The 27,903-nt window shown below is 38.1% G+C and overlaps 12 protein-coding genes across 13 annotated transcripts; 4 read left to right on the forward strand and 8 right to left on the reverse strand.

Annotated features, from left to right (window-relative positions):
• Positions 1-65: 65 nt before the first annotated feature.
• Positions 66-2,740, reverse strand: LOC110846749 (arrestin domain-containing protein 17-like). Its single transcript, XM_022093588.2, has 6 exons — positions 2,336-2,740; positions 2,048-2,248; positions 1,543-1,952; positions 877-958; positions 678-784; positions 66-601 (listed from the first exon to the last, which is right to left on the reverse strand). The coding sequence occupies exons 1-6, from the start codon at positions 2,451-2,453 to the stop codon at positions 467-469; spliced, it is 1,053 nt and encodes a 350-aa protein (XP_021949280.2). The 5' UTR covers positions 2,454-2,740; the 3' UTR covers positions 66-466.
• Positions 2,741-4,538: 1,798 nt separating this feature from the next.
• On the reverse strand, positions 4,539-6,713 carry LOC110847449 (cytochrome c peroxidase, mitochondrial). The gene is made up of 7 exons (XM_022094394.2): positions 6,407-6,713; positions 6,079-6,338; positions 5,892-5,988; positions 5,716-5,793; positions 5,520-5,635; positions 5,420-5,447; positions 4,539-5,321 (listed from the first exon to the last, which is right to left on the reverse strand). Exons 2-7 carry the CDS (start codon positions 6,322-6,324, stop codon positions 4,828-4,830), a joined length of 1,059 nt encoding a protein of 352 aa, XP_021950086.1. The 5' UTR covers positions 6,325-6,338; positions 6,407-6,713; the 3' UTR covers positions 4,539-4,827.
• A 635-nt stretch (positions 6,714-7,348) lies between these two features.
• Positions 7,349-8,253, reverse strand: LOC110847137 (protein D2). Its single transcript, XM_022094003.2, has 2 exons — positions 7,980-8,253; positions 7,349-7,869 (listed from the first exon to the last, which is right to left on the reverse strand). Exons 1-2 carry the CDS (start codon positions 8,161-8,163, stop codon positions 7,499-7,501), a joined length of 555 nt encoding a protein of 184 aa, XP_021949695.1. The 5' UTR covers positions 8,164-8,253; the 3' UTR covers positions 7,349-7,498.
• Positions 8,254-8,700: 447 nt separating this feature from the next.
• Positions 8,701-10,820, reverse strand: LOC110846750 (P2X purinoceptor 6). Of its 2 annotated transcripts, none has more exons than XM_035849934.1 (7): positions 10,393-10,820; positions 10,118-10,322; positions 9,749-10,014; positions 9,399-9,684; positions 9,168-9,292; positions 8,923-9,072; positions 8,701-8,833 (listed from the first exon to the last, which is right to left on the reverse strand). In XM_035849934.1, coding segments are annotated over exons 1-7 (1,347 nt in total). In that variant the 5' UTR covers positions 10,707-10,820; the 3' UTR covers positions 8,701-8,832. The 2 variants fall into 2 exon arrangements, with proteins under 2 accessions (XP_035705827.1, XP_021949281.2); XM_022093589.2 differs by having other exon boundaries at positions 8,910-9,072.
• Positions 10,821-11,926: 1,106 nt separating this feature from the next.
• Positions 11,927-12,828, forward strand: LOC110847493. Its single transcript, XM_022094441.2, has 3 exons — positions 11,927-12,158; positions 12,258-12,389; positions 12,470-12,828. Exons 1-3 carry the CDS (start codon positions 12,050-12,052, stop codon positions 12,793-12,795), a joined length of 567 nt encoding a protein of 188 aa, XP_021950133.1. The 5' UTR covers positions 11,927-12,049; the 3' UTR covers positions 12,796-12,828.
• LOC110847492 (oxygen-dependent choline dehydrogenase) lies at positions 12,726-15,247 on the reverse strand. Its single transcript, XM_022094440.2, has 6 exons — positions 14,680-15,247; positions 14,125-14,574; positions 13,864-14,031; positions 13,640-13,790; positions 13,046-13,568; positions 12,726-12,953 (listed from the first exon to the last, which is right to left on the reverse strand). The coding sequence occupies exons 1-6, from the start codon at positions 15,067-15,069 to the stop codon at positions 12,818-12,820; spliced, it is 1,818 nt and encodes a 605-aa protein (XP_021950132.1). The 5' UTR covers positions 15,070-15,247; the 3' UTR covers positions 12,726-12,817.
• A 1,134-nt stretch (positions 15,248-16,381) lies between these two features.
• On the forward strand, positions 16,382-19,122 carry LOC110846751 (esterase E4). Its single transcript, XM_022093590.2, has 10 exons — positions 16,382-16,797; positions 16,863-17,003; positions 17,086-17,149; positions 17,220-17,304; positions 17,363-17,376; positions 17,459-17,614; positions 17,680-18,066; positions 18,150-18,328; positions 18,384-18,537; positions 18,615-19,122. The coding sequence occupies exons 1-10, from the start codon at positions 16,513-16,515 to the stop codon at positions 18,929-18,931; spliced, it is 1,782 nt and encodes a 593-aa protein (XP_021949282.1). The 5' UTR covers positions 16,382-16,512; the 3' UTR covers positions 18,932-19,122.
• On the reverse strand, positions 19,080-20,992 carry LOC110846753. Its single transcript, XM_035849901.1, has 3 exons — positions 20,387-20,992; positions 19,785-20,301; positions 19,080-19,684 (listed from the first exon to the last, which is right to left on the reverse strand). Exons 2-3 carry the CDS (start codon positions 19,894-19,896, stop codon positions 19,104-19,106), a joined length of 693 nt encoding a protein of 230 aa, XP_035705794.1. The 5' UTR covers positions 19,897-20,301; positions 20,387-20,992; the 3' UTR covers positions 19,080-19,103.
• Positions 20,373-21,495, reverse strand: LOC118432926. Its single transcript, XM_035849041.1, has 4 exons — positions 21,343-21,495; positions 20,892-21,257; positions 20,639-20,820; positions 20,373-20,565 (listed from the first exon to the last, which is right to left on the reverse strand). The coding sequence occupies exons 1-4, from the start codon at positions 21,493-21,495 to the stop codon at positions 20,373-20,375; spliced, it is 894 nt and encodes a 297-aa protein (XP_035704934.1).
• A 291-nt stretch (positions 21,496-21,786) lies between these two features.
• Positions 21,787-22,870, forward strand: LOC118432924 (sialin-like). The gene is made up of 4 exons (XM_035849042.1): positions 21,787-21,991; positions 22,162-22,452; positions 22,556-22,704; positions 22,769-22,870. The coding sequence occupies exons 1-4, from the start codon at positions 21,787-21,789 to the stop codon at positions 22,868-22,870; spliced, it is 747 nt and encodes a 248-aa protein (XP_035704935.1).
• Positions 22,871-22,942: 72 nt separating this feature from the next.
• LOC110846754 (sialin) lies at positions 22,943-24,381 on the forward strand. Its single transcript, XM_035849043.1, has 6 exons — positions 22,943-23,139; positions 23,250-23,431; positions 23,540-23,574; positions 23,679-23,792; positions 23,881-23,988; positions 24,068-24,381. Exons 1-6 carry the CDS (start codon positions 22,948-22,950, stop codon positions 24,295-24,297), a joined length of 861 nt encoding a protein of 286 aa, XP_035704936.1. The 5' UTR covers positions 22,943-22,947; the 3' UTR covers positions 24,298-24,381.
• On the reverse strand, positions 24,375-26,183 carry LOC110847114. The gene is made up of 4 exons (XM_022093970.2): positions 25,703-26,183; positions 25,550-25,618; positions 25,340-25,441; positions 24,375-25,256 (listed from the first exon to the last, which is right to left on the reverse strand). Exons 1-4 carry the CDS (start codon positions 25,766-25,768, stop codon positions 24,909-24,911), a joined length of 585 nt encoding a protein of 194 aa, XP_021949662.1. The 5' UTR covers positions 25,769-26,183; the 3' UTR covers positions 24,375-24,908.
• Between the last annotated feature and the right edge of the window lie 1,720 nt (positions 26,184-27,903).

Genomic DNA, 27,903 nt, shown 5'->3' on the forward strand with positions numbered 1-27,903 from the left:
TTGTTCGTGGTGCATCGTATTTTTGCATTCAACACTAAATTATGATTCTTCTTGTTTAGCTCACATAATGAACAACAATTATTTATTTGGCATTGCATAATCATATTTACATTTGATATAAGTATATTAATATTTTGCATAATATACAAGATGACATGCAGAAAAGCTGACAATTGTATTGGTAATTTGCAGTTTGCTGTACATACATATGTTTAAATATATATGTGGATATGATTTTTTGTGGGAACCTTCAAGGGTTGCAGTTAGTTTAAAAAATTTGGTCTAATTGATGTAAAAAATTGATGGACATTTAGGTACAAATATTGTGCCCCATGTTTTACATATGTGTTGTTGGTAGATATTGAAGTACTGTAAGTTTTTTTTAGTAAATATATGCTGATTGCATAGTGCTTTTATGATGGGCACGAATGAGTGTGAATAGTGCAGTCGTAGTAAATCAGAATAATTAGAAATTGGTAGTTAAAGGGTTGAGATTTAGAGAGGCGATAAGATCCTCCAGCTTGGTGTTGAATCCAATGGTACCAACAATAATTGGGAGTTGAGCAGTGATTTGTTTTTTATTATGAGTTTCGACTGTAATCTGTTCAAGACCATTAATTAATTAGAAATGCATACAAGATTTAATGTGTAATAAATAAATAAATATAAGTGCATACTTCGAGTGAATAATCTACGGAAATGAGACTGCATCTCCCTGCCAAGCGACTAGGAGGGAGCCCTTCCGGTATGTGCACACTTTCGCCCGCCCAAGTCCCAGCACCCCCTCGAAAATTATTAAGAAATGTACATAAGACCAGAAGTATTTCATTTTTTTCAGATTTCCCCCATTCCTACACCATTCTTTTCAAACCTTACCTCGAGTAACGCTGGGACCCTTCAATTTGAGCAACTCTTTCCGTTCCACTTTATAAACATGATCGACATGATAAGTGGTTATCTGGAGAGAAAGTATATAATATGGTTAGTTATGAACTATAATGTGTAATAACAAAAGGTACCGAAGTGTAAGGCCAAAAAATAAAATCAGGAAGGCTTATCAGATTTACATAAAGATATCCAGTATAAAAAATAATAGGAATTTCATGTTCCAAATCGTTATAAGACATGCAATAGTTTACAACACTTATTATCTGTTTTGTGATCAAAGTAGTTGTTGAATGCTGGTGAAATGGCACGGTCAGAACGTGCAAATCATGCTACCAATAAATAAGTACTTGTGGAATACTATAAATCGAGCATATACATACTCGACAGCTTAACGATGGTAAACCTAGTACCTTCAATGCCGTGGTAAATTAAATGAACCGTGCTAAGATTGAATATTAGGTAATTGCATTTAATCTAATAACAGCAATGCACATACCTAAATTGAAAAATATCAAGCTTACGAGCCAAGAGACGGAAAACAAAGATAAATTATAGAGAATCCAAAAAGTGCACCAGTAATATATGTTATTCACGAGAAGATATACATAAATTTCATAATGGGCGTGTATTTTGTATTCGTAAATTTATACTTACTTGGATGAGCTTCAACTTAATGTAGACCTCTCGGGCATTACTCATGTTGTATATGTCTGCCAAGAATTGCATTTCATCTCCTGGAAGTACTCCTGCGTTGCCCAAGATCCCAAAATTGAACCCAACAGGTCCATTTTTACAGCAAAGACAGCACAAGAGTTCTTCATGTGACATTTCTGGTTTATCGATTTGAGCTTGAGGATCCGAATTGAGATCAAGAATGCCTTTGACATATATCTGACTCTTGCAATTGTGGTCATATTGACCTGATGGGCGTTTGATTGTAGCTTCCAAAAAGTACTTGACATGCCCGTGCTCTCCCTCAAACGAAGATGGAATCCCAGTAGGAAGGAGTATTTGGAATGGGTATGCATTTCGCCCTGGCGGAATTGTAAGATCATCATTTCCCTCTAAAAAATATTGATTTTATTATGAATTTAAAAAGTATTTCGTAATTTTGAATGTTAAAAACATAATACAGTTGTTAGTTCAATTTAGAACTTGCTTTTTTCTAATATTGTGTGCCTTCTGTCACAGTAGGATTCCTCTTTCGAATACATTTTGTCACTGGTAGCGTGATCTCTGCTGTGACTAATTCGAATTTCCGGCGTGGCTGATGTTTTGGGTCTCGAAGTTTTAGGTTGCTTATGTTTTTTAGGATCAACCCAACTGACCTCTGCTTTTCCCCATAATCGCAGTACTAGCTCTGAAACATGAATATTGAAAATACGGTGAAAGCTTGTATTACAATCACGTAGGAATTTCCTTCGTGCCACGAGAAGAGCATCCTCACCTTGAACTTTCATCTCAATCTGGTCAACTTCCACGACAACTTTTCCCACAAGGTTTTGCCCTGCGAGGAATGTTTTCGTAGGATTGTCAAACTCGATTTCAAATATACGCAAACCCATTATTCTGAGCGGTATAAAAATCGCACTTAATTTTCCTTTTGCATGGGAAGATTTGTTGACTAATTCATACGCTTATTACGTGAAAGATGGGACGAGGTGGCATACAATTTATAATGCAGCAGTTTATGCACTACCGTTCAGCTAAGGTTGGGAAAGTAAAGTGGTGAAACCATGTTCACAACTCCACAAACTCACTTGACTTGTGCACATGTGACACAAAATTTATTTGCGTGCAGGTTTAGAATGGAATCAGTTGACCATTTCACTCGACGCCATGAAATGAACTGAACACAAAAGTAAGTTAGACCAACCAAGAGTGAGGTGAGTTCAATTCCAAACCATGCTCCTGCTTCGATCGGGTGAAAGAAATTTTCTTTGAGGAGGTTTTAGCAGTCGGTTGTTGTTGATACATCCATGTTGGCAGTGGCAGCAAAAAAGGTATCGTTCTGTATGTTGGTATAAAAGCAATTTCTAGTTTTTGAGGACCGCGAGGTAAGGCGCATACATGTGTGTGAGTTACGTAATATGTAAGGACGGAATTTTGCTGAAAGTATAAATAAATTGCTGAGGATGATATTGATTACTTGCTAAAGCAAGATATTTAAGAGTTAGGTAAAGCCACGCTGGCTGTTTGCTTTCTAATTTCTCCTGTAATTTCTCTAATACCTTAATGTTGAATTAATTTCATTACTGGCAGAGAGTATTAATTAACTGTATCGAGTAAGTAAATAAGTAATTGACATATAACAGAAACATGAAACATAGACCGTAAGCAATTTCTACTTGTAATCAATTCTCCCACTTCGCTTGAAATTATTAATTAGTAATTGGATTCTTTGAACCATAGAACAATTGACATAACCCAGTTACGCACAGTGACCAATAATCCTGAGCATGGGTACTAATCTTAATTCAAAGCTGGAGTAAATGGTTTTGTCCTGTATTGAATGTCAATTATGAAGGATTGTCTAAAATGAATGAGTTGCACGATGCTTTTTATGGGTGCGTTGTTCATGAAAGAAAAAGAAACCTCGCCTACGATTCAATTTCCATATATTGATGATGGGACTTGCCAAAATGACTCAATTCACTTCATGAAGCGCACTATTATTGGTTAAATTCTCAAAAGGAGAAAGACTCATTTTCCGAAGATTATTGCAGGAAATGCGCAATTGTCATATGTGTGTAGGTGCATACGAACGTATGACACAAATCAAATTAAGGATGACATACTTTCTCTGGCTCAAACGTAACTATTGAATTACCAAGTCAACCAAATGTCACATTGAGTGAGGTGCTTATTGACTGACATTGACATGACGAGGGGGAGAATTAAGACGAAAACAGCGAATTCTACTCCACTATTCTCGTACATATAGAATTTATTATGTCAAGTTTTGTCATTTTCCATTCCAATTCTAAATTTATGTTTATAATAAGGCGTGCATACAAAACGCTGCGACAAGTTCTGCACAATATGTATTTGTCACACTTAAACTCAATTTATATTTCATACGCAAATCAGGTATCGACTGATTTCATGAGTGACCTTTACGTTTGGTATGACTTAATAATTTAGAGTTTTATAGGCTACATACTTCACCACATTGCGATCGGATGACCAAATGACTCGCTCTCATATTTATAAACTTGTACAACATAGTTTCATTTCTAGGATTATAAGTATTATAATGCAAATATGTTGTTTATGAAGTTGTGACTACAAACATGCTCATGTTTGCGTGTTTAATTGTCCTTTCCCGACGAATTTTTCATTTCAACCTCCCAGCAAATATATATATGTATGTATGTATGTATGTACATATATGCAGTGTTCATGCAGACGGCTGTCTGCAACACAACACAACGTTTATTGAGATGAAAGTTGTGATAAATTTGTGAATTACAACCTACTTAAAAAATATAATGAAATTCATGGCGTGCAACCCACAGAAATGTGGACCTGGTGAAAGTAAACTACAGTTACATACATACGCTGCTGTATGGTCTGTCTGCATGGTACAAATATACATGGCATATGTACAAAAACGCAATACTACGTGTGAAATGAAATTGGAAAACAAATTTAATCGATACATCCATCGACTGATATCAGCGTAGAGTTTATTTTCAATTTTTCATGAAAGTAGACAACATAGGAGGACATAGTATGATTCCGATTCCAATCGCATATCATATCGCCAGCATGGGAATCACATTTCTAGGTAAATTCAGCACAGAGTTTGCAAAAATATGGCGGTCATGCTTACGTTTGTAATTTATTTATCCATGTTCCTGAATTATACAATCAATTCTACAAAATTCAAGTGATGTGTGATAGGAGTTGTTTACTGAATAATAATGTATACAAGTATTACGCTGATGTTGGTTTAAACCTATACTCTGTCGTCCCTTCTTTGAATGCTACTCCCAGTTCCAACAATTTTTGATAGGCTTTAGCAAAATCTTCGAAATATTTCTTCTCGTCTTTTGCATACAGTTCAGACCACTGCCTGAATTCGGAGTCCTTGGCAAATACCATGTCAGCCGGCAGCATCATCAACTGGCCTGTTTCCTTATCAGCAAATTGTTTTGGACCCGACCAACTTCGATCCACCCATTTTTTGGTGAGCAGCTCCACGTAGAAGCTGTTGGAGAAAGCAGTCGGCGAGAAAGTCCACGGTCCATCGAAACCAGATCTATCCGTGTGACATCGGCCCAATGTGTGAGCCCCAATGAGAGCAGTAATTTCTTGGTCATTGAACCCCATCCTGTAGAACACGTCCCTTGGGTGTTGTGGAGAGGGGTTAGCTCCGTCTGGCAACCGTCCGTCGGGGGGACACTCAGAATGAGTACCATCCACACGGCCTGAAGGAAACCTTATTAGTATCTGCGTTGTCTCAAATTGAATACCTACGTTTCAGCCACGTTCACGTGGTGCAAATTTAGTTGGTTCCTGGTTTTACCTGGCTTCCATGGGACGATTGGGCCCCCCTAAAAAAGTAACATGAACGGTATTGAACTGCTTGAATTACTATTTATGTAGAGTCATTTCGTCTGTCTCACCATCTCTTGAACGGCTACTACGCCAGCCAAAGTCCACAAGTCTCCGTAAGAAATGCCAGGGAATTGATTTTTCACTTTCTCCAACTTTTCTCGTGCAATGTGAAGTCCAGCATTAGCTGTAAAATAACATAAACCAAACATTACACCATTAAAATGAATAACAGATCGGAAACCTTAAATAATCAATCCAACTAACCTCCATGCTTAGCCTCTGGCTCAAAGCGCATCGTTCCCTTTGACGAACCTCCCGTTCCTGAGGCTTTGTCATATGTGCCTGAAACGTTCGAAATTATTCAAACTCTTTCAAATTTTCAGAACCTGGCAAAATTTCATGCGATGCATTTACTTTAATAGTATTATCTTGACTATTACCGGAAGCGTGCCAAGCCAAACGGACAAATACAGGGCCATAGGAGCCATCATCATAGTTTGGATCCTCTTCCAGTATTTTAGCAATAGCATCATAGACCTTTTATCCAGAAATTTACTCATACAAAAACTAACTCCTCAGAATCAAGTCATGCACACATACATTAACATAGTTTATGTATGTAACTACCTTCTGATAGTCGACCTTGCCACCCCCACCTTGACTCCATAGTAAGTAAGCACCTCCAGCTCCGACCGCAGCAATTCCGACGTAGAGAGCCGTGTTTGACTGCTGCATAGCTACCCCTTTTCCACCAAATTGTCGTATTAGCCGAGGCGCACCCCCAGTTCGGAAGGAATTAGTCCCCTGAGAACCCATGACCATGAAAGCACCACGTGTCAGTGGGGCTCTCAAATTTTTTAGTGCCGATGCCATTTTGAATTTTGAAACTGTAACCAAAAATGTAAAATCTTGAGTAAAATCGTTTTTTTAGATAAAGAATATTTGCAAAACTTACGCAGTATAATAGTCCTCCAGTTACTTTGTGCTACTTAATTTGCAGTGTCTGGAATACTCTGTGCAAAGCGTGGTGTGAAGTTCAGAGAGCTACAATGACGTGACAGAACATTCGTGAAAAAAGCCGGAGATGACTTTTTTGTATATTCAGCACAACTACATATATCCACTGAATGCTGAATGTATTCACATGATGTACCTCAACCCATTTATTACTCCACAAATCAAGCCAGTAAAAAAACACAGTTATAAGCTGTGCCTACTCACACATGCTTCTCTGTCTGGAAAACGTCACGAAATATATCCTTGCTATTCTTTGGCACAGATAATATGGAGCAGCAAGCAGGTATTATGCATAGGGAGATGAACTTGGATGGATAGAGCATGGTGGCAGAAACATATAAGCGACGAGAGTTCGAATGCTACGAAGGTCATTCATGCTCGTGGAAAGATTCTCTTAATAAGAGCCATGGTACACCCAGAAAAAGGTTGAGAGGTACGTAACGTGGTTCAATGTGAAATCGGCATTCAACGTCTACGAGTGCATTGTGTAAAATCTGTGCAATCGAACACGTACTTTCGGAGCAGAGCAAAGCTCAAAACAGGACAAAGAGAAAGCGGTGAGAGTTTCATGAATGCGTGGACAATCAAATATCAGAAAATAATTAAATGATATGATAATGACAAATTTGCGATTGTGTGTCGTACATATGTGCCGATAACATGCAACAAAAGCGTTATGAGTGACATGATTTCATATTCCGTACGTGTACATACAATATGTATGTAGATAGCAGGAGCAAATTGCAAGACAATGGGTGTTACAAACATGTACATGAAATGTCTTTAATTAAGTAAGTCCTCGGCGTAGATAAAGTTAATTTGTTTTCATATTTTGCAATTCTTATAGATTCATAATTTATGAAACAATTTCTAATTGCAGTTTATGAGGTAAAATTTTGTGAGTCATCCGATTTTTATTATGGCTTCTTCAATGACACAAGCTGTCCTTTGTAGCTAGTAAACTTATAGTATTATATAGAATGATTTATGCATTACATTCTCATTATACCAAAAGTACAGGTAAGTACTACTATTCCAGGCCCAACTGTTTCCTAATAACTGAGACATAGTCGTCCCACTCGGTGGTGTAAAAATTGCCAGCTAGAGCTTCCCCAAACGAAAACCTTTGTGCAAAGGTACGGATGGAAAAATGCCTCCGAAGGGCACGATGCTCCACAGACTTATCAAACCTTTGCACCGCGCTAAAGTCGAGATGGGAGGGTTGCTGGTGAAGGACAAATGTATAGCGATGAATTCCAGAATTTTCGCCTGGACACGAAGGCACAAATTCAATTAGCGTGTCTCCCTTCGAAATGTCCTTGCTATCTCCGGGAATGTTGACCACCAGCCAGTGAACCCATTCGCGTACGGTGGGTGTGGATCTGCTGGGAGCATCTGGATCTGTCGCGAGAGATATAAATATATGTAAATATACCTGCTCAGGAAGGTATTTTCCCCTCAAGGATAATTTTAACTAATGCGATATTATCGATAGGTAGATGTGTACCCACCTGTAAAGCAAAGCGAGTAGAATTTTCCTTTTTCCGCATCCCAATCGACGAGAGTGGGGGCTTCGCTGACTTCTTGAATCGTTAACTTATTGCCCAATTGTACCTTTTTAGGTCCAAACTCTACCCGAAGTAAAGATGTTGGCTCCCGATCAAGAACGTCGGGAACTAATTCTGCGTTTTCCATTATATAAAAAGTAAATTTTAGTGTTGCTTCTCAGGTGTCAATATGGCAAACGGATAATTTGATTACTTGCTTTACCGGCATTCATGTGCATAAGTATTCAGCAATATGTGGAGAATGGAAATCTCGTTTGGTTGCAATGTCATCTGAATCAGATGAACGGTAAAAGATGAGACTGAGACTTCCACGTTCACGTGGTGTGACAAATTTCCTTATCATTCTATACACATATGTATCCTCGTTGGAACTTCGCGTCGCCACAAAATTTCCCACCGGTCCTAATAAAAGAGTGAAGGTTGGAAATGTTGCCTCTTTGGCCCTTAAATTGAATTACTCTCCTTTCTACTATTCACCATTATTATCATCGTCGCTTGTATGTATATTTTACCACACAAAAGATGAGACGCTTATAATATGTGATATTATGCAATATGAATTATGTACATACGACGCAAGTTGATGGCACGCGTATTCGATAGGAAAGTGTTTGAAGGATATTAAATAGTACTATGGCTAAATATGAATAAACGAATTGAGGAATTCCCATTCATAAAACTTGTGCATATTTATTTCAGTATTCTGGGACGTACATTTATTAAGATGGATCTCGATCTCGAGCAGTAAAAATTGTAGCAATGAGGCATCGAATTATCCAAATAAAAGGACCTTTTATCTAAAATTAAAATTAAAATTTATATTAATGAAATCGTGTTTACGTGTGTAATTGTTGTTCCAAGAAAAAACCGGACCTCTGCTGCTCACCATTGCAAACGAGACATAAATGAATTGAGCGTACATTGCCAAATTAAATAGATGAATTTGTTGGCCCTCTCCGACAGTAAAATTGAAACAGTAATTCCAAGGTTGTAATTTACCATTCTGCTATTTTCAGTTTGAGCAGTGACTTTCGGGCTGAAATCAAATATCCGAAAATGTTACTTCTGCTTACTCAAAGGCAAGTTTAGCGTATTCTAAAATTTATATTCTGTACACTACGCAAGACTTACTAAATCTTGGGCTTTCCCTTGTTAGTAGCACGGTTAATGAAGTTGAATTTTGGAAGGCAGTCATAAATATCTTTCTCCCAATCAAAACCACAGCTCCAGACGATTTCTATTTTGTACTGACCACCCTGTTATTACATGGACGCATTTTTCCAGTATATATATTATTTACATAAGTATACAATATCAATACTACATATTTCTCCGTAGAATAATTTTTAGGACTTGACTCACAAATTTGGCCGTCTCATTAAAATCGTTATCAGTTACGTCAGCCAACATAACAATGTCTTCAAGTCGAAATCTTGGGCAGTATGGATCACTTTTCGGATTAAATAAGCACGTAGACACGGACTTTTCATAATTGTGGTATTTTGCATAAATGTCTGCATAATTAGCAGAATAGCCTCCCTTCCCCCCTCTTGACCAACTTGGTGCTCTAAATTCTGGAAAGTTAGGCTTCAGATCTAGAAATATTGTGAAATCATCAGTCTTGAAAATTGCTTCTTGAGGAAAATTACTGTAAAGAAAACATATCTCGTCGTTTAAAATCCATTTAAGAAAAATCATTTTGTTAATCATACTCTAATCTTATCGGAGGGCACCAGCCTCTAATGCCACAAAGGCGAGAATCTATGCACACGTCGGTTTGAATTCCATTGTCATACAAAATACCAGGCTCGCATACGCCGGGATCATCTTCCAAGTCGGAATCTGTGACTGGACAACTCACAGGATTCCAAATTGCTGATCTTGTGAGTTCGTGTGCAAATGACCAAGAGGTTTTCTCCATCCATTTCAGACTCTTTCGACCGGGGTTAATATTCTCTGTACTGCAGTATGCTCCAGTCTACGCAAAATTATAAGACTTTTATGGACGAAATGGTCATTTTATGAAAATTAAATATTTGCTTTGTTTAATTAAGCGTGTTGGTACACATGTACATATTTACTTGTGCACATTCGCCTCTATGCTGCTCAAGGCCGAATACAGAATTTGTAATTATTAAAATCTCGTTTTCTGAAGGTTGTGATATTAAATCCGCAGCGTCCCAAACGTCGGTGGAATTTTTTTTGTATGACGATCCACAGGGATGAATAATCATTTCACAGTTGACTGGGCTTTTTGTGTATAAAGTATTTTCGCCTTCTTCTTCCCTGATTTTATACGATGCTTATATAATTAATTTAAGGGCAAACTTGAAGAAGCTGTATGACCTGAACTTACTTGATGTAAAAGTACAAACCAGCCAAAAGTATTGGAAGGAGTAACGCTTTGATTGATCTTGTGTAGTTCTCATTGAGGGACACTTTATCGTAATGCTTCTTCCATGTGGCCAACTTCAATTTAAAGACGCAAAAGAGAAGAAATAAGACAACAAAGAAGACTCCGATTGGCGTTAAACCAGCAATTAAGGCAAACTTCCACGGTACTTCCAGTGCAAATACCAATGCGACGAAAAAGCTAACTATGCACCCTGAAACAAAAACTATATGACCCCAGTTTGCCAATGAACCTTTCAATTCTTGCGACGCCTCCATTTAAAAAATAATTTGTAGTGAATCACCAATCAAATAATCAATTCTCGAACATATTAGATTTTTAGCCCGAGTCAGGGCTTATGGAACCGTCATGTCCGTCCGTCTGTCTGTCTGTCCGTCTGTCTGTCCGGCACGATAGAGCCAAAACGGCTGAACCGATTGACTTGAAATTTTTACCACATGCATATTGGACAAAATTAGGAAACGAGTTCGAAGATGGGCGAAATCGGTCCAGTGATTGACCGGTGGGGGTCATCGGAGTAGGTGGGGTCTTATGCACCAAAATTTCAAAATTGTCGTAGAAAGCTGAAATTTGGCACAGAGGTTGCTAATGGCTCCTACTAGATAAAAATGACTTCAAGTTGGAAAAATTTTCATCTTGAGTGACCCTATGGGGTGACCCATACCGATTTTTCAAAACCATCATATCGAACTGAAATTTGGTGGAGAGGTTGCTTATGGGGTTTAATGAAAGAATATGATATGATATTGGTAAAATTGTTATCAGGAGCGACCCTATGGGGTGACCCATACCGATTTTTAGAAATTGCTTTAAAAAGATGGAATCCGGCACAATGATACTTAATGGCTTCTAATTAAAGAATATGAAGTTAAAAGTGAGCAAAGTGCAACCAGAGTGACCCTATCGGGTGACAAATACTGATTTTTCAAAATCGTTATATTGAGCTGAAATTTGATATGGAGGCTGAAAAAGTGAAAACCACTGTTGGATAGTACATGCATACAGCTTAGAACTTCATGATGTTAAAGAAGCCCACTGGTCATGGTGGTCAAGGCACATGATTTGTAACTAATTCAAAAATTTGGTACCAAATAGTAGAAACTATCTAACAAACTTTTAACCATCCACAACACGGAAGTTGGTGATATTATGTCGGTCGGAAAAAAATTAGAAGTGGGCTCTGACTTATTGATTCAGGGACTATGTCCCTGACTCGGGCTATATGGAGTCTGCACTGTAGGTTTTTTAAATATGTATTTGCGTATTGAAGGAAAGTGGTTTATTAGACCTGTCGTATTCTGAGACCATACCCCTGGTTATCGTAGTATGCTGATTGTCATTACCGCTGGCATACAAATTGATAAAATAAATTGACAAGTCGCCCACAATGAAACATTGGCCATGAGTCATACATACATATGTAATGCATCTGATAAAGATATGCACATATTTACACATTTTACTATCTTTTGCCGTGCTGAGCTTGTGAGCATAGAATTAAATATTTATCAGTTTTCTATGTGACTTAATGAAAAATAGTTTCGCTTACGCGTAAAAATAATTATCGTGCACAAAAATTTATCCGTTTATCCAAGTCTACATGCGTAGAAATAGTCCAACATTAACTTTCACAATGAAGGGTGTTGAAAAAAACTGCATGTTTACGGTAATAGTATTCGGCATTACTTTTGGACTACCCTTCAGCATTGGTGAGTTGATGTGACATAAAATTTACTACAATACATTTAAAATTTTTCGATTCGATAATTAGTTCGATAATTTTATTTAACCTGAAAAAAATCTGATAGGTCTGCAATGTTATGACTGCGGGGAATTGTCCATAATAACTGCCGATAGCAATGCATGCGCAATGAATTTGGGGTCGTGTGTCTATGACCTTAGCACTGGAGGGCTTAAAGGAATAGGAAATACGCATGCACGTATTTAATACAAATAATAAATAAACTCTTAATTATGCATCATGTGTACAATTGTCCTAAAATGGGTGCAAATATTTCAGATTTATTTAACAGTTCCGCACCTGTGAGGGAAGTGTGTTACAGTCTGAGAGGAAAGTTTCGAGGCGAGTCCTTGCGAATGGGGGGCTGTGATGCATTGCCTCTCGAAGACGTTGACTCGGAGCACTGTTTGGATCCAGATTTCAAAGTCTGGTTTGAAACAGAATCTGGTCGCGAGTACATTACCGAGAAATCATTTTGCATTTGTGGCACAGATTTTTGTAACAGAGTTCCTGCTGGTGGGAGCGTCCGTGTGAATTCATGGACTTATTTTTTGTTTATTGAAACCGTTCTTGTAATCATCTCTTTTTCAAGGATAAGTTTTTGAATAACAAATAAATACAATGATTTTATTCAAGAATCTCTTCAAGAATCATTCTTGCGCCCATTTCTCCAATCATGATACTTGGTAAATTAGTATTTCCGTTGGGGACGAACGGCATCACACTTGAATCAATAACCCTCAGTCCGGTAGATCCAAATACTCTGCAATAGTTTGACAATTTACGTGTACAGTTGATTTTAATAACCAACAACATATGCAAATATGCATACACTAGTTATGTAAATCTGTCTACCTCAATCTAGAATCAACTACAGCCACCTCACTGTTGGGGCCCATGCGACATGTTGAAGTTGGGTGTAAGGCTGGTCCCGTGTTCATTTCCACGAAACAGGTCCAATATTCAACTGAGGGGAAGACAAATTGTTCGCATTGAGGAATTTTTTCGAAAGTATCGCTCCACCTGATCCCAAGGCGTTGCCAAGTCGTTGAGTTGAGAAATAGATCAGTCACGTATTCTATCCCTTCAACTAATCTTTGCGTGTCCAGAGGATTCTCCAAGAAATGGGGATTAATTATTGGATCGTCCCTCGGGTTTGTTGATGCCAGTCGAACGGTCCCTTCCTGATTGGTAAGGACCATCTCGAGTTCAACGAAAACTTGCTGCTCCGCGGGTAGTCCTTCGGGCGTTGCAAACACTTGATTGATGTAACAGTGAAGATCAGGCCAAGTGGGGTCGTTATACAGCTTGCTGGGAAAATACCCATGAGCAATATGTGTTGCATAGGTCCCCCAGGATTTCATATTGGCAAGCGGGCCTAAAATTGAAGACTAACTTGTAACACGTAGTAAATACTCTTCACGACACAAATATGAACTGAATAAGTACCTGTAGTATTCTTGATGAATAAGTTAATGTTTTCAGGTGTCAAAGGATTACTTGCAGAAAAGGTTTGGTTGACAAAGAACGGATGCAAATTGACTCCAAGATGCTCTTGCAAATGAGTTCCTACAGCAGGAAGGTCCAGCACCGTTTCAATCTATTTACAAGTTAATCATCATTCTGCGACGTTGTTGAAGCACCACCTCATGTTTTAAATATTTTTAAATTACGCCATGCTCAGCTAGATGTGCACTCGGGCCGACACCGGAGAGCATCAGCAATTTGGGACTGTCTATCACACCAGCGGACAGAATAATTTCTCTGTTGGCAACAACTTGTCGAGTTTGTCCATGTCGTTCATAAGTTACTCCAATGGCCCGGTTTGCATTAAAGTGCACCTGACACGATTATAATTATGAAATTGATAGAAATACAAAAACATTTGACACATGTTAAAAAATTTCTCTTATTTGACAAGTTAGATCGCTCACCTTTGTTGCCCACGCGTATCGATAGATTTTAAGATTTGATCTAGATAAAATGGGTTCCAGATAGCCATGCCAAGCGCTCCACCTAAGTCCGTCTTTTATATTGTGGTCCAATTTCGAGAATCCAAAGGGAAATTCTCCCGAGTTCAGGTCTCCGATTGGGACCCCCTTTTCAGTTAAAGCTTCCTCAAGCACCTCAAACCCAGGAGCGTAGTCCAAGTGACCGATGTAAATTGGCCCGCTAGTTCCATGATTTGGACTCGGATTCTCGTGATAAACGCCATTATAGGTTTCAATTGCTTTGAATGCATCAACCACGCTGTTGAACGCCCAAATTTGGTCACCGGTAAAATTTGCCCAGGAATCATAATCTTTGGCTGCACATCGATTGTAAACCAAACCATTTACAGAGCTAGAACCCCCCATAGCTTTCCCTCGACCGAACCAGCAAGTCTGGTACAGTCATGTGAATCATAAGTACAATTAACATTGGATTTAGTGAATATTTGAGCTAGCATGTTTTCATTGGCTGCTTAATAAATAAATAATTGTGCTTACGCCATTTGATCGTGTGATACAAGCTTTTTCCTGCGCTGTGGTCACATAGTTTAATAACATTCCACCTTCGTCTAAATCGTCGACAAACCAGGGAACTTCGCTAATTGGATTTGGATCACCACCTCCTTCGAGCAGTAAAACTGTGAAAGCCCCACTGGCAGACAATCTGTTGGCCAAAACTGATCCGGCAGACCCGGCTCCCACAATGATATAGTCGTAAAATTCCGTCTCTCCTTCTCCTTCCCCGTTGGCAATACTTAGGGTCCGGTCACTCTCTTCCAATACTTTGGAGTACAGGTTAGCCTGTTCGGGCGCATTTCCTTCCAGATAAAACGCCGCTACGATCAACGGGATAGCAAACCTGGTAAGAAATTGGATAGGAATCGCCATCTTAAACAGTCACCAACGCCAAATTGCAAGGTATTATGAAGTCAAATGATGCTTAAAGTATGAGCTTAAAGTGCTCAAAGCAGCGCATGAGAATAAATATATAGCTTAATTAATCAGTATTTATATGCAAACACTTGATTAATCCACGTCGCCTAACTCTGGTAAAATGTTGCAGCAACGTGTCATACACGAATCTGTCCCCTCGAAAAAATAACAAAATAGGTTATGTGATTTGATCTGCCACGAGTTATCTCAGAGCATATCGATCAACCTGAAGTGAAAATGTAATGTGTTTTACAATCAAGTTGTTATTTTGAATTTGTGATAACCATTTATGCATTTAATTGCCTGCTCTGATTCCAGAAACGATTGGAAATCAATCTCTTGTCTCTTTCACTGTGAATTATGCATATATTTAATGCCGATCCTGAAAATAGGTAATTAACATATACATGCACATCTAACCTCTCCATCTTGAAACCGCACACAGTTTCAATAACCACTCAAAAGGATTTTCGATATGATCCACAATTATATTTTGTTAACGTCTGATTTTGATAATAAAAGATAAATGTAACAAGCAGTAATGTAGCAAAACAATTTGTCTTTAAACATGCTGAGTGTGCATATTTAACTGTATTGCTACCGAAAAATTGATGTTTCCAGATATTTAATTCAATGTGCTACTACACATTAGGATTAGCTAAAGCTGAAATTAGGGAAATGGTTTATAGGGGCATAAATACATATATGTATCCCAACACGGAGAAATTTAAATAGCTTCTAAATGTTTTAGAATAAGCTTTGCAGAAACAATCTTCCATAAATTTTATATATTTACAAAAAAATAGCACTTTTATTAGTCTTGTCGTGGTTAGCACGTACCCATTGACAAATAAGATTTGTACTTTTCATTACTTTTTGATTATAGGCAATTATGGGCTTTAGAACCAACCTCTAGAAATAACCAGTAATGCTTCATAACTCAATGCTATCAAGTATTGCCATTGTCATTTCGCTCATGCGTTTGCAAAGAAGGGATGCAATTTGTAGTGCGATGTGATAGATATAGAATTATATTGACACTTGCCTGCTGCAATTAAATGCAATATTGTCGACCCATTCAAAAAATTGTAGACTGACATTGAAATAATTATAATGATTGTGCTATCATATGTTATGATAAGGGTAAAGGGTTACATAAGTATCTCTATTATATGTATATGCATGATAATATGCATAAGAATACGTTAAGATACGTTAGCTTCTTAAAGTGAATGCGCGTATTGCATGACCACTTGACCAATATCGCCCTCAGATATACATAAAATATTGCAATCGCATTTATTGTCATGCGAATGTCCTCTTCAAATCGTAATCTCAATCAAATCAATCAAAATTTATATTCATCAAAAATTTTTGTGAAGTCTTTAATTAGTTAAAATGCTCTTGCATTTTGCATTTCAAACGTTTTGTGTTCTGTTTAACTGTTTTCCTACATTTCCTGAAGTGAAAGTGCAGCAGAAAAGTGGACAGACTTATAGGACAAGCAGAGACAATAGTCATTCTTGGAACGATCTCCCCCTTGATGAAACAAGACCTCCCACAGCGTTCACAAAAAGTGGGTGGGTACAAGGTTATTTCCAACAGACGATTTTAGGAAGAAGGATAGCGGCATTTGAAACCATTCCATACGGACAACCCCCAGCTGGAGAAATGAGATTTCGGGTGTATAAAATTAAAAATTTCCTTGATATTTGTACAAATGGATTTTAATTTTATTTGTACAACAGGATCCGCTACCGAATCATCCATGGCACGGAATTTACAAAGCAACCAGAAAATCCCCAGCATGTCTTCAGCTAGATTTTGGTCAACTGTTGAGACTGCATGGACAAGAAGACTGCCTGTATCTTTCAGTCTACACTCCAACTGTGAGAAAATTGTTAACATGTTTGATGTTTGGGATTCGTTCAGAATATGTTAACTTGGCCTTATTTTATTTTTTTACACAAGTTACCGACACCGGATGACACCAAAGTATCTGCAGGCCTACCAGTTATAGTCTTCATTCATGGAGGTGTGAGACCGATTAACTTTATTGCTTGCTTAATTGACCGCAGTTGTATTACAGTTATTTTATGCATTAGGCGGATATATTTCCGGCAGATCTTCAGATTATGGTCCTGCGTATTTGCTAAATCGTGACGTTATTCTTGTCGCCATAAATTATAGGTGAATTTTCTAAAAAATTTACGCAGTTCCATATTATTATTCCATTTCCTTCTTTCAGACTGGGCATTCTCGGTAAATGTGGAAAATCCAATTTGTAAACCAATGTTAAAATGTAATTTGGGGACACCTTTTGTTATCGGATTACGTCATTCAGGTTTCTTCAGTAGTGGGGACCAGCATGCAGCAGGAAACTGGGGGATGAAGGATCAGTTGCTGGGGTTGAAGTGGGTTTCATCAAATATAAAATATTTTGGTGGTGATCCCGATCGTGTCACCATAATGGGAGGCAGTGCGGGTGCTGCGTCTGTTGGTACATACATATCCCCTATGATACCGTTTTATGTAACGTGATAAAAAATACTCAGTTTCGTCCAGGTCTTCATATTGTTTCGAAGCGGAGCAGTGGACTGTTTCAAAGAGCAATATGCGAATCCGGTTCATCTTTGGCACATTTTGCAGTACAAAATGACACATTTGCAAATTCCAGAATAACAGCTTCTGCTGTTGGATGCCCAACATCCTCATCAGAAACTATGATGGCTTGTCTACGTACCACCAATCCTAATTGGATTGTTGGCAGATCAATTGTAACTTGGGAACTACCTATTCTTTCTCGTCTTCCCTTTGGTCCTGTGATCGAAGGGCAAGGCGAATCTTCTTTTTTGGAGGAAGCTCCTGAAGTATCTTATCGTCATGGGAGGGTCAAAGCCATACCCATGATAATCGGTATCACAAAGGATGAAGGCTCTGTTTTTGCAGCAGGTGAGTGGATATGTATGTTGTAAATTCAGAACGAAACCAATGTCAATTGCATTAACTGCACTATAGACACATACATTTTCCAGGAATGTACATTACGCCTGGGAATATGCAACAAATCAACAACAACTGGGATACGTTAATTCCTTATGCGTTGGCATTCGACAAAAGGACAAATGACACGGTTGGAGTTTCTAGAAAGATTCGACAATTTTATTTGAACGGGGAGAAAATGACCTTTTGGAACAGAAAAGGGTGGATTCAAGTAAGAATTAATTAATTTTTCATATGACGATTTAAACTACAGGCATCATTGGCAGATGTTTGGCGATCGAACAATCACTGAAGGAGTTTATGGCGCAATGCAGCATCATCCAATGGTGGCAGAAACGTATGGCTATATTTTTAACTACGAAGGAACTACTTCCGTAGTGAACGTGATTGGATTGGAAACAAAAGATTGGGGTGTATCTCGTAAGGCCTTAAACTAATACATAAGTATGAGCGATGCTAAATATTTACTTACAAATGTACCCTTTAAAACTTGTCAGATGCGGATGAACTCATTTACCTGTTGAACAGCACAACTGCCTTTGCCCCACTCACCGTTGATACGAAAGATTACAAAGTGTCGGAATATTTAATTGATATGTGGACAAATTTTGCAAGCAGCGGAAAACCGTATTATGAAAATCACACTGGGAAAAAGTTAGATATCTGGCAGCCAATACGGAATATTCATGATTTAAACATACTAGAAATTAACGAAACTCCTCGAATGATTAAATTTCCAGAGGATTTATTAAAGAATTTAAGGTTTTGGCAAAAGTTAAGACTAAAAGATGATAATAGTTACTACTCGTCATAATAATAGAACTTTTTTGTAACAGTATTATTGTTTGTTGTATAAAATAGGTATCTATACTCGTAATTAATGGTGGTACATTTTTGTAAATCTACATTTGTAGATATAAATCAAATATTATTTTTCTTGTGCTAAATCATTACCGTATTATTACGCTACTTAATTGCTTACGACTTTATAAACTATTATTAGATCTTGGAGTGTCAGGAGGTATATCCCCAGGGTCATTTTCCTCTTCAGGCTCTGGTGGAATATTTTGTTGAAATATTTGTTGCGAACCCATGCGGAAATTTCTTTTGCTCATGACCTTTTCCATCAGGGATGCAGACCCGGCTATTTCCATGTCCGCAATGGACACAGCCGACACGGCTGAAATTGTGCTGCGAATAGACGAGGGTACTTCGCTTAGCTCGATAAGCCCTTGTTCAATCATTTGATACACGACAAATTCTTTCATCTCGTCAAAGAAGTAAGGGCGCTCTCCCATTGCCTTATCTGCATCTTCCTCCTCTCCTTCGCCCCCGATATGGTTGGGGATTAGCACTTCGGCTTTGAAAGGTCCTCCATGATTTACTATTGCAGTCCCCAGCCCTTGTCCGAACATGGACTTGTGACCAAATCCTTTCTGGCTCCCCTCAGCTCCAATTAGTTTTTGGTGTTCTAGCAGTTTCTTGACATATTGCAGCTCGGTTATTCTGTGGTCAAGGATTGTCAAGCACAACACCGCATTTCTCGGTGTCACCCCGTTTTGATTTCCTTATTCATATATAAAAGTCATAACGAATAATGATTTATTGGTATTGTGAATTAGCAAACTTATGTACGATGTATGAAACTATGTATAATTTTATTGTACCAAGAATGCCAACAAGACCGGCATCTGGACATTTAGCCACAGTGAACAGCGATTCAACGGCAGAAACTAGTTGTGACAGTTTGGTGAAGTTTGAATCTGAAATTATGTTCATGTTGCGAAGGGCATTTTCCTCTTCAATTACTTTGTTCTGAATTCGTTTCAACCTTTCCTGCTGATTGTTCTTTCTCAATGTAATAGTGTGATGCGTAGATTCGATGCCTTGTTTCAACACGGACACGGCTTCTCTTAATGCTGCACACTTGACACTCAAAATTGTTAGAAATGTATGTAATTTATGTATTTAAATAAGTTGATGGCATTGTGCAAGTATCTACCTCATGGTTGAGATCTGTTAAAAATTTGAATAGGGCCAGGTTTCTTTGTTCCATTTCGCCATATTTTTCGCAAAGTTTATCAACCGAATTTGATGCAGCCATTTTCAAAATAGTGTTAACTGTTGCATGATGCTGGCTTAAAATTTGGTCCAGTTCACATTCCTTGGCGTGCTCTTTTCTCACTTTGTAATTTGAAATATTTGCATAAGTATATAAAATACACACTTGTGTTTGTCGGTAATAATTTAATTATTCAAAAAATCTCACATCTTCGTTCGTCATCCTCTTCTATAACGGCTCGGCCTTGATTTTTGTCGTGAAGAAAATTATGAACCTTCCGATCATGATGAAGAACTCGTTGAAACTCTTTTACTTCCGTGACATGCTGCTTCGACTCTTTACTGTCACGTTCTCGCAGGATTTTGATTTTTGCCACAGCCTCATCCCTAGAATTATTGCAACAAATATAAACTACAGAGGTTGATATTAGATAAAGCAGAAAAGTGCACAGTGTGTTACCTATTGTCATATGTAAACTCGGCGTGCGTTACCAACTGCAGCATTTTGTTCTTCTCGTTTGCAATCTCTCTTTTGAGATAATTGTGTCGTTTGTGGAATGCCGTCCTTGCTCTGAGAAAGAAAGAAATCTGTTCGCGAAGATATTCATTTCCTTTGCATTGCTCGTCAAATTTCGAGGTTATCTGTTCAATATAGGGTAACATAAGTATATTATCTCGATTTTAGTAAAAATAAAGAAGAAGAGACGTTTTACATGATATAATTTATTTTCTCGAATTTTTATTCGCCTTTCTGATCCACTTCTGCTTATTTGTTGTCCATAAAGGGTTAAAATCTTGAGTTTCTGATGTACAACTTGCGCTTGGATTTTGTCACCTTCATCTGACAATTCTTTAATATTTCTTAAATGATCCTCAATATGTATCTTGTACGTTTCATAGCGTTTAATAAATTCAAGAATGGTGGCCTCTGCTTTCTTTGCTTTTCTTTTGTAAAGAGAACAATTTGCATTTCTAAGATTGGAGATGATATCCTCCTTCTCGTCTTTGAGGAGCTGGACCATCCACAACTGCTTCCGAGCTGTGCAGCCTCCTTCCTGAGTGAAGCCATGCCGCTGATCCTGATTTATTATCGAAACTTAGTTTTGCATATTTGATTAAGGTATTTTAACTGAATTAAGTTGTGAAAATGCATAAATTTAAAACCTCGAGCACACGATAACGACGCTGCAGGCCAATGAGTTCAATTCGAGCTTGCTTGTTCAAGTTATTGTCATCAGAGAAGGAGTCAGAGGACGCCGTGGAGCGGACGACGCTGTTGGTGACATTGGGTGGTTGATTTCCAGATTTACTGGACATTTCGTTTTGGGCAGGCATCCCAGTTTAAAAATAGTGCAATATGTATGCACAAGTGAACAAAAATACAAAACGACTTGGAAGATTGTTTTAGTTAGTTCAATTTGTAGTTTGCATTATTTATTTCGCTATTTCTTTCATAATCCGAGTAAATTGAGACGAGTGCATGTTTGAACGCATCCCTGGAAACTTTTTGCAGCATATGCATGATATTAGAAAAATATATACATTAGAAAACTTGATACTGAACGCCTCGATCGACTAATAAAATTATTAAGCAAATAAATAAAAAGAATGGGAGACTCTCAAAAAGTAAATTCGATAAATTATCTGAAGGACAATGAGAAAGTTTCAAATGTTGCGGAAAATGACGACACTTTAGATGACTTTGACGATTCATTTGAATCCACTCGTACCACATCGGGAGAGACGTTACCGCTCCTAGATTCTCAAGGGACCAATAATGTTCCTCCGGAGGAAGTTATTAAGCGGCCAAAAGGTAAGAAGATCGAAAAACACGGCAAATAATTTAACATTAAAGAATTACCCCAAGTTTAAAATTGTAGGGTGGGGACGACGACACACTACAGGTCATTTCTAAATAAAAGTTGAAGCTAGTACAAGTTTCAATCAAAAAATACAAGGATTAATTAGAAGTTAATTTTACAGCACTAATGGCTTCATGCGGATTGATGGCAACTTATGCAATGCGTTTCAACATGGCAATAGCAATCACTGCAATGATCAAATCTGATCCAATGCAAGGAAGCTCTGCTGATGGCACCCGCAATGATTCAGCCAGCGGCGTCTGTGTTTATCCAGAGGATGCTCTAGGAAACAAGTCGGAAAGTTCGGCATTGTTGGAGGAATATGGCGAGGGGGAATTTGAATGGAATGAAAATCAACAAGCAATGGTTCTCTCGTCATTTTTCTGGGGGTACATTCTTACACAAATTCCAGGTATGTACCATATTCAAGTTTAATATTTCTTATGAAAAATAGCCACAATATATTTGGCTTATATTCATAGCTACGACAAAACTTAATTTTCTATCCTTCACAGGAGGTTGGGTTGTCTCCAAGGTCGGAGGAAAATGGCCGTTCGGATTGGGCCTTGCCTTGTCTGGGCTAATGACACTTCTTACTCCGATAGCAGCGAGGACAAATGTTGGGATGCTGTTGTATTGCAGAATTATCGAGGGTCTTGGGCAGGTGATCATTATACAGATTATTCAATACTCTAAAATAGGATGATAATGGTCTAGTAAAATTAAAGGGATTCATCTTTCCGGCTCTGTTGGAGATACTTGCGGCTTGGTCACCTCCAAATGAGAGGAGTTTTCTTTCGTCGATGGCATATTCAGGTGATGATCTTTAGTCTACATATTGTTTGGTGTTTCACTGAGGAAATCATGCTGTTGGCTGATAGGATGCGAGTTTGGCGCAGCGTTGTCCATGATAACCTCAGGATATTTGATTAGATGGGCTGGGGGCTGGACTTCCGTGTTCTACTTTTCTGGTGGAGTTACAATGCTGTGGTTTATTTTGTGGATTTATCTCGTTTACGACACTCCGGAGGAACATCCCAGAATTTCATGGCAGGAGCAAAAGTACATAAGACAATCAATAGGGACTAGCACGGCAGAGGTACATACATAGCTACACAATTGACTAATATCACCAAAACACAATTTGGCTTTGTTCGTAGTTTAATTATATCATTGAATTTAACCAATCTTTCCAAAATTTATTTACAGCGTCCAGACCAAATGCCGTTTAAAGCTATTCTAACCTCAGGGCCGGTTTGGGCGATTGCTATCATTGAATTTTGTCATGGGTGGGGCTTATACACACTGCTGATTGAGCTGCCCACATATTTTAAAACAGTCTTAGACTTTAGCATGGAAAATGTATGGGAGGCATGCAACGTTTATGAAGAGTGATTTTCATAATTGAAAAACCTGTTCAATTTTACAGAACAGTTGGCTCTCTGCCGCACCGAGTCTAGCAAAATGGACATTTTCAAATTGCATCACAATTATTGCAGATATTTGCATATCAAAGAAATTAGCAAGGAAGATGGTAGTGAGGAAGACATGTCACATAATTGGTGCGCCACATTAATTAATTTTATTTAATGTGACTATGTAACTCACATATGTATGCACATGAATGTACATCTATAGCCGAGGTTGGCGCGGCTCTTGCGCTTGTGGGTGCGTCTTTGGTCGGATGTTCAAGAACAAGCGCTGTAATTTTATTGACAACTGCCGTGGGTGTTTCTGGTGGAGTGTGTGCAAGTACTTTTATTATTCCAATTGTTCCATATTTGAAATTTTTACGAAGTATATACTTAAAATGACACACTCTGCCTACATACATAAATAGGTTACATCCCAAATCAGGTAGAAATTGGCCCTAACTATGCAGGTTTGGTAATGGGATTTACCAACACGGTTGGAAATTTAGCTGGTTTTTTAGTGTCTGCAGTTGCAGGTAATCGTTATCAACATGTATGCACATGAACAATTGCATGTTTTCGTCTCAAGCGCACAGACATTTTCTTCGATTGCAGGTTCCCTCACTCGTGGTCATCCAACAGATCAACACCGGTGGAGATCAGTCTTCTTTATTTCTGCAGCAATTTACCTCGTGAGTGCTTTCATATTTGTAGCATTTGCAACTGACAAGGAGCAGTGGTGGAATCGGAGGAAAATAGTGGAACCAACGGATACACCAGGTCAAACAGCCTATGAAAATAAGGAGAAAGGCGACGCGTCCACCGTTGCTAAACGCCAATCTTGAGGTGCTTGTTGCAGTTCTAAAATTGACAACTGTAATTTTAAGCCGAACAAGAAAATAAATGACGATGCTTCAAATAATCTGAGGTTAATACCCATCTAAAATTAAGGTTTATTTCTGTTACTTTCTCTCTGCACAAGTACAGTCTTCACGGCTACAATAAACTAACGGCGAACTATGACACGATTTATGTATATATTTATATTTATCTATATATTTACATGTAAGTATGCGTTTCAATCTCAATGAATCTTGTACAGAAAGTATGTCTATAGTGATATTTATATATGTATGTAGATAGGGTTCCGGGATAAATCGACGCACTAAAACAGCTAAGTACTCATTAAACGAAATAAGCCATATTGAAAATATTGAGTCCGTTAGGATTTCTAAATACTACTAATATTTAGTAATATTTACTACTATTTAGTACTTAGATTTACAACCGACACTAGAAACCTAAATACATATAATTGTTACAATTTTAAACCATAAGAAATGTCCGTAAGTAATAATAAGTAATTTCACCCGCGTGGCATTTAAAAGACAGACGCGAAAAACACGTGTGTACAAATAGGTCAAGTTCTCCAATCAGGTAAAACAAATATTATTAATTACGGGTGGCAATGTACGGTATTGTACGCGTAGAGAGGATTTCCGTCTCCGCCTCCAGCACCGAGTTGAATTTGGCTAAAAATGTTTCCAGAACTGTTGGCTTGTTGAAGATCTCGGATGTAGATGGTGAGGATTGCCAAGTAGATGACCGTGGTGAAGAACAAGAATGTGAAGAATATGATTCCAAAGGAAGAACTGTCCCCCTTCCCGCCGTACGAGGAAGTAGTCCCCGAATTCACCAGGGTCATAATTAGCTCCGACATGATGACGTAAATCACCCGCAGAAATATCACGCCGTGGAGAATTCCAAACAAAATCGTTGAGACTTTCAACATTCCACTCTTTTTCTAAATTAAGAACGAGAAGGTACGTATGAAGTAATGGAGCATTGTTCACTTCCGGTCGCAATCATAAATATACATGTACATACCTGCTCAATCCCATTGAAAATGCAAAGCCCAAGGATCAGCACCAGTATCGAGTATATCAAGCAGATCGTGAAAAACCCATCCGTGGTTGCTGCGACCCCGTTCTACATACAAAAGTCAAACTTTCACCGTTGTGCATATTTGACTTCGGTTTAAGATTCATATTTGTTCCAAGTCCCTTGCATAAGCAGTGCAGGAACCTTTTCACTTACGGAATAGTAATTAGCGATGCTCAGGAGATGGTAATAAATTAAATAGCCCGTCATGAAAAACCCGACGCACTAAAATTCATCAAAAACAAGTTCATAAATATTCATCTTCTATATAAATTTTAAAATTAATTAATTATAAAGAATCAAACTTACGATGTGAGCACTCGCAGCAAAATAAACGCCTCCATTTAAAGTCGAACAGGGCCAACAGTAACCCATACTGATTGTTCTGGACTCGTCGGCAATTGAAGCTGTGCTATGTGCCAAACTTTCTCCACAAGCTCTTATTTACAGCGTACGTATATTGAGGTTTTCGTCGATTCAATTGATTGTTGAACCAAATAATCTTATTCTAACGAAATGGCAAAGACGGAAAATAATTCATCGTGTTATTGCATCCACTTATAAACCAATATAATCCCCACACAAAAAGTCAATACGCGTGTGTGTCTCCTTGCCGGAATCGTGGATTAAATTGGTTATTGTGCCAAGATAAAAGCAAGAAATCACATTTTCTGTTCTGTGAAATTCTAGATATTTCTTATTTAGCAGGAAAAATAGAAACAAACTAGTGCCAGGTTTCCACTGGCAGGAGAGAGCAAAGTGAAAGGAGAGAAAGTTAAATCTGACTCAACCAACGCAAAAACATTGTATGGATGGGACGGGACTAGAATTTAATCGATAAGAAAGCAAGAAAGTGTCAGAGAAAGTTCCTTGGAAGCAGGGACGTAGCTGGCACCTTACAAATACAACCACAAATTAAACACATTTTATTCCATATGCATCCCATTACTGATGAATCTGACCAAATTTCAGACATGAATCCTCATGATTGGTTTCATATTGTTGCATAAGTAGTTTACGAATCTTCCGAATTCTCAATTTTCTAAAATAGAATTGGAGAAAGCGACACAAATTTGCACCAATGGAATGTGTATGTAGTTCGGGGTTTCGGTTACAGCCGAACCTTGGGCAATTGGGTTACTCGGGGATGGGTTGCGAAATGCACACTGCTTTCTCTGGACAGCATAAACTTTCTACTGTAGCGAAATTAAGCCTGAGCATTAAGGGTGAATATACATGCACGTATGCAACATGGATGGAGAGAGACATAAATAGCTCCAAGCTAAAAACAGCAATTTAATCATACTAGGCCACGGCCATGTCCAGAGAGTAACGAATGTATTCCAAATATCATGCTTACTTGTTGGCTCTAAATTAAATGGAAAATGGAAAGTAAGTTAGAAAGGGGCTTATGTGCGGTGTTCCATTTGTTTCTCAGAGGGACATTTCACTCTACATGAAAAATGTTCTGCTATTGCTAAATACGCATATCGTCGAATTTCACTTTTGGAACTTGTAGTGTTGCAGAAATGTTTGGTTTGGACATAAATAAATATGTCAATTTAAAGGGCACGCAACGTAATTCTGGCTTTCTTTTGCTATTTTAGTGAAATGCCGGAGGATGTTAATGTTGACCAGTTGAACACTTGCTAGAATTGTCTTGCTCCTTATTGAAGGTTGCTGCCCAAATGTCCACCAAACAATGCGATGCAATAAGCATAAAGGTCATCCATCGTGCTTTATGGCCGAATTTAAAATTGTGCATGTGCAAAAGTCATGACGAATGCGATTGTTTAACCCTGACTGCAGTTTCTCACCAATTATCCCATTAAATTGGTTTAGTAAGCTATGACACGCCTAATTTCTGACCTAATTGTCTAACCTAGCATGAAATTATCACACTAATTCGATTGCAACAATAATTCCGTTTTTGAAATAAATAGGAAGGATTCCACAATTTTGAACCCATTCTAGCTACACACCATTCGGGCAAAATATTTATATTTCCACAAAATGAATACCAATTTGTTGCTGCAGAATACATTTATTGTTTACTTGTTACAAAATATGTATTCATCTCGTGCCCTAGAGCATACTGAAACTACTTTCCCAATATCAAGAATATTAAACGTTATTAGAATTTTTCAACATGATGGGGCCAAACCTTTCACTGTTATTTTTACGGATGCTCACTTTCCGTCATTCGAATATTTAGAAATATTGTGTGGAAACATTGGTTACTTTCTCCCACAAATTGTATTTTATAATAGAACCAACTCATCCTGGGATTTTGAGCACAAATTCATGCAAGTACGAGAACAAGACATTGCTTTCACGAGTCTCCTTCATATCGCACCAGTGTTCCCAACATTTTCTGCCAGCATAAATATGCATAAACAATTTTGGAATAAGAGAAAGGACAGATATATTTTCTTTCACGAAAACCTTAATGTATTGAGGCAATTTTTACAGCTTAACGAAATTCAAAAGATTCAGCACAAGATCGGAAT

This window comes from Folsomia candida, unplaced genomic scaffold (assembly GCF_002217175.1).
Source record: "Folsomia candida strain VU population unplaced genomic scaffold, ASM221717v1 Fcan01_Sc003, whole genome shotgun sequence".
NCBI lineage: Eukaryota > Metazoa > Arthropoda > Collembola > Entomobryomorpha > Isotomidae > Folsomia > Folsomia candida.